Here is a 4791-nt window from a genome sequence, read left to right as displayed (position 1 = left end):
ATAGCCTGCTCTTAATTTTCTCTACAGCTCAGCCTGATTACGTACAGGGGGATTAGTGTCTTGTCATTTGGATGTTTATTAATGATTAGAAGCGCAGAGTGGGAATGCTATAAGTAAAGAGTCAGTATAAAAGGAACCATTAAGGAATGAATGTGTGTATTAAATATAGTTCTGACAGAATACTTGTGGACACTATCCAACAGCTCAAGCAGTGGTTTCTATTAAAAAAACAAAAAAAAACAGAAGTGTATATATTAATAGCAAATGTATAACATACGACTGTACTGTGGGAATCTACCCTAGAGCTGCTCTCTACTTCTCTCTCTCTCTCTCTCTCTCTCTCTCTCTCTCTCTCTCTCTCTCTCTCTCTCTCTCTCTCTCTCTCTCTCTCTCTGCGAGTGTTGGCGTGGTTCCCGGCCCATCTGCGGCCTGGCCCGTGGATTACTGTTTGTTAATGTTTCAATCAGCTGTGTGTTGAGGAATGTGGAGCTATTTAACCTGAACTTCCCCAGGTGTGCCGAGGCGCCGCTCAGTCTGGGCCCCGCCGCCCTCCCCTGCCCTTGGCACAAAGCTATCACACAAACACAATCACACACTGGCCACGCCGGGGCTGCAGCTGTGCGCATCGCACCGCAGGGAAATGGGAAAAACATTGCACCAGGGAGACAGAATAAATCTTATAACGAATCGCCTTAGCCCAAGCCAGTTTTTTAACCCCTGCAGTGCCACAAGCTGCTGCTGATTTACACGACAACATATTGAAACACCAGATTTTAAATTGCTGTTTTATGGAGTGAAACCAACTTTTTTATACTTATTTTTCTTGTTTTCTTTTTTTCTACCCAAATAAACCATATTACGTCACTATTTTTCCAGAACTTTTTTTTAAATACATTTAGAATCTTAGAAATGTAATTAAAAAACGAAAACGGAAATACATGTATTCAGATTACGAGTATTTTATTTTATTTCTTTATTCCTATATTTTTCAAGATCTTTAGTTTTGATGATATAAGGTGAGACTTCCTCTTGTAATGTGATTCTGTAATGGTCCAAAGAGAAGCATAATGACCAATTTAACTGGCTACGAGCCATTATGTTGACCACCAGCTTTGGTTTTATGTTACCTGAATGACCTAACAGCTTTTACTTGGTTGTAGCACTTTTTTTTACTGGCTACCACTTTACACTCCCACCCAGTGCTCCAGTCAACAACAAGATAAGCATTTCAGATGAATATGAGTTGGTCTGCTATCAATCACTATAATACAGCTGTAACAGCCCGTAATAGGGACCAAAGTGTCATATTCCTCAACTGGAGTTTCAGTTTTTGTGAAGTTATCAACACTGAAACTCACCAGCTGTATAATGTGACACAGCTGCTTATTGTGTTGTCTTTTCTACTCCTCTCTCTCACACACGCGCGCGCGCGCGCACACACACACACACACACACACACACACACACACACACACACACACACACAATGAATCAGAATAATTCTTGTTTCAAAAATAATTGGTCATGTTTTAATAAAAACACAAATAAGGTACATTGTAAGAAAACAATAATTTTCACATAATGTGGCATTGTAATATACAATACAGTTTGTCGCTCAGGAATCTGAGAAAAATGTTTTCCTTTTACAAAATGTTGAATTCTCTACACGATTTTTACACATGATACAAAGAGCGTAGCAGAAACATTAGCGTTCTTAAGAAATTCTACAAGCAACAAGCCACGCTAGTTGCACTGAACTTGTCCTGGTCTCCCCGGCTAACCCAGTCTACGGCTGGACACCACCAGTCTTTCTTCTTGTCTTCTCTCAGGGCCCTCAGATGAATCGAGAGCCTTGAGTCGCAGAGATCCTCGCCGCCACTGCCGGAGGATGTCCACACACTTATTTTGTCTAGCATTGGGAGTTTCAAACGTCCCTACACAGTTCAAGGTTTTGTCTTTATCGATGTGAAGTCACATCAGGTAGCCTTGTTCGTTCTTCGCGGTGCACGCTTTGGAGTGATGGTTCCATGAGCTCTTAGCGGCACATAATCCTGTCGTCAGAGCATCCGTTCTGTTGGGGAAACAACAAGAGACAATTGATTAATACATCTGCGTTACATGGATGATGCGTAAAGAAGCAAGGACAAGTCAACTTTTACGCACGGGCTAGACAACTTTACGCACACGCAATGAAGTCCAAAAACTTATGTTGCAGTGGTGCATCGGCTCCGATGATACTTTAAGATGTGTGGTGTTGTATATATGAAAATATATTTACCTCTACTGCGATGCTGGCGAGCTCTGCGTTGAGGGTGGTGAGCGGTGTGCGGGACACGGAGCGGCTCTTCTCCGGCTCGTCCAGCTCGACCTGCAGGTCCCATATGTAGTCGATGACGTGCTGCAAGATCTCCACCTTGCTCGCCTTCTTGTTGGTGGGTAACGTGGGCACCAGCTCCTTCAGCTTGCTGTAGCAGCTGTTCATGTCGGCGAGAAATGCGGACATTTGCTCGTCCAGCAACGGGATCTTGCATTTGGCGATGGACAGGCTCTGCTCGGACAAGCAGCGCACCATCTCTTCGCCGCCGATCTTGCTCTTCATGGCGCAGGTAGATCCGACAACCTTCATCTTATAGTGTCAGAGGTGTTGTAGTAGTTTCCAACGAAAAAAATGACGAGGTGAGGAGATTGATTTGGCAATGAGGCTCGTCCTTAGAGTGTTGGCAAGTAAATGTTGACAGTTTACGACATGCACATGGGCAAACCGCCGCGTCTTTATAGTGGAGCCGGAGCCGGGGGGCGGGCCACAGCTCGTCCTGTTTGAAGACAGAAAGCCAATGAGACGGCCTCGTTCGTGTTGATGGGTCGATCCACAACAGCAGCCTCAGCCAATGGCAGCACTCGCCTGGTTATCGGGATTTACAATCTGTTTGAGGGATGGCGTTACAAATGGAAACAAATGTGTGTCTTTTATGGGTGATATGTGGGAATCCAGCTGTCCATGGCTTGGGGACTCTGCAGGTGTAGATAGCCTGGGGACAGTGGAGGGGTGGTGAATGGGTATGTGCTTTGAGAATGTGTGTGGGATGGGACAGGATGAATAGGATGAATGGCTAATGATAATTAGGCTGCCACAGTGCCCTAGATTTGCCTCTCACAATTGTTGATGGCACTGCAGATGTGGAGGACAATAGTACAGTAAAAAAAAGACAATTGATGACTATAGAGCGGCCAAAACAATTCTGTGAGAAATTCACTTTTCGACAACTTTAAATAGTTCAGTATCATAAATAAGTTAGACAGCGTTAATTTTTTTTTTACTTAAATGACATCTTTTTTTAACTTTGTGGAATTCATTACCGAGATTAGCAATTCATTCGTTGAATAACATTACTATTCTGGGCATATTGTGTGTACTATGCAGGGCAGTCATTTCCACAGCACTTCTCCCTGGACAAAATCTCCACTTTTTAAAACTCAAAGCTTTCTTTATGCTCACAAACTGCACTTTTCCTGCACCACTATACTGAAGGCAGCCCAGTGTGCAACTCAGCTTCACGGATTCCTTCACATGTTTCTGCAGTGTGTGCTCAGCCTTGTGTGCACACTCAGATCGCATCGCTCTGTTCTGAATCTTCCCCCCAGATTGTCCAAACAAGCCCGAGCAGACTGGCAGGCGCCAGCGTGGTGACGTCACCCATTCATCCGAGCCTTGACGCCTGTCAGCCTGGCGCCGCTCGGGCGGTCTCCATGGAGACGTCAAACAAGAGGGCTCGCACTCAGGCGCTCCTCCATTCACCTGCGTGGCGCGCAGAGCCCTGAGAACAAACCAGCTCCGGAGCTTTGTCGTTCATTTATCACCTTAAAGAAGCGGGATGAGATTACCGCCCTGCGCACCTGCAGAGCCGACGCTGTCAGCCGGTGAACAGAGGGAGACAGGGGAGGGGGGACTGCCGGCCATTATGTTAGCGGGTTTTAACACAAATAACTTGTGCATTCCTTCACACAAGCTTCTATTACTTTCAAACACGTTTTAAATAACGTTTTTGTAACCTCTTGTCAACAATGACAGTTAGCCTTAACTACAAATGAAACAATTCACGTTATGGGAAGATTGTTTTTTAAGAGTGAATACATTTCCAAAATAAACTTTTGCAACTTATATATTTTTATTATAGCCCAGTAGCCTACTTAATTTGCTACATTGATTTTTTTTTTTCTTTTTTAAGAAATCATTATTTTTTACCATTTAAGATTTTGCAACAACTATACTATAATAACAAATGCTCTTAGTGGAAGTATTCAGATTTTGTAAATGCATGTTTTAAAAAAAAACAATCCAATGACCAGTAGCCTTAAATTCCTGCATTGAAAAAGTAGCCTACCTAAGTTTTACCAGCAAAGCCTTAAGTAAAATATGAAAAGTTACATTTCTCGTTTTGCAGGACAATGGCCCCCTATGAGTTTCTACACTCTACAAATTCATCAAATTAAAGCAGAAAAGAATATTGTATTTTATTGAAAGTTGTTATTTGTAAAGTAACAAGTAACTCTACACGCTGTGAAATAAATGTAGTGAGGTAAAAAGTACACTATATGCTCTCTGAAATCTAATGAAATTTAAAGTATCATAAATCAAGTTCAAGTACCTGACTACTGCTAATGCACTTAGTAACATTCCACCACTGTGTTTCACCATATTGCTCCTGAATTAAGCTCCATTATTTGAAAAGGATTTGCAACATTTAATTATTCATAAATACATGTTTATGCAAATTTAGATATTCGCTTTAG

General features: G+C 42.6%; 1 protein-coding gene across 1 annotated transcript; it reads right to left on the bottom strand.

Annotated features, from left to right (window-relative positions):
- Positions 1 to 1502: 1502 nt before the first annotated feature.
- id1 (inhibitor of DNA binding 1, HLH protein) lies at positions 1503 to 2733 on the bottom strand. The gene is made up of 2 exons (XM_080027001.1): positions 2279 to 2733; positions 1503 to 2071 (listed from the first exon to the last, which is right to left on the bottom strand). Exons 1-2 carry the CDS (start codon positions 2624 to 2626, stop codon positions 2036 to 2038), a joined length of 384 nt encoding a protein of 127 aa, XP_079883127.1. The 5' UTR covers positions 2627 to 2733; the 3' UTR covers positions 1503 to 2035.
- Between the last annotated feature and the right edge of the window lie 2058 nt (positions 2734 to 4791).

The sequence above is a fragment of the Ammodytes marinus genome, assembly GCF_949987685.1.
Source record: "Ammodytes marinus genome assembly, chromosome: 4".
Taxonomy (NCBI): domain Eukaryota; kingdom Metazoa; phylum Chordata; class Actinopteri; order Uranoscopiformes; family Ammodytidae; genus Ammodytes; species Ammodytes marinus.
The sequence above is the reverse complement of the archived record's forward strand: the minus strand, read 5'-3'. Positions and strand labels throughout refer to the sequence as shown.

What these genes read in the sequence shown, in the direction of transcription:
- id1 (XM_080027001.1), bottom strand. Translation starts at nt 2,626, where the DNA reads ATGAAGGTTGTCGGATCTACCTGCGCCATGAAGAGCAAGATCGGCGGC. An exon ending in TCGCCAGCATCGCAGTAGAG is followed by an intron (nt 2,072 to 2,278) that starts GTAAATATATTT and finishes TTTCCCCAACAG; the next exon opens with AACGGATGCTCTGACGACAG.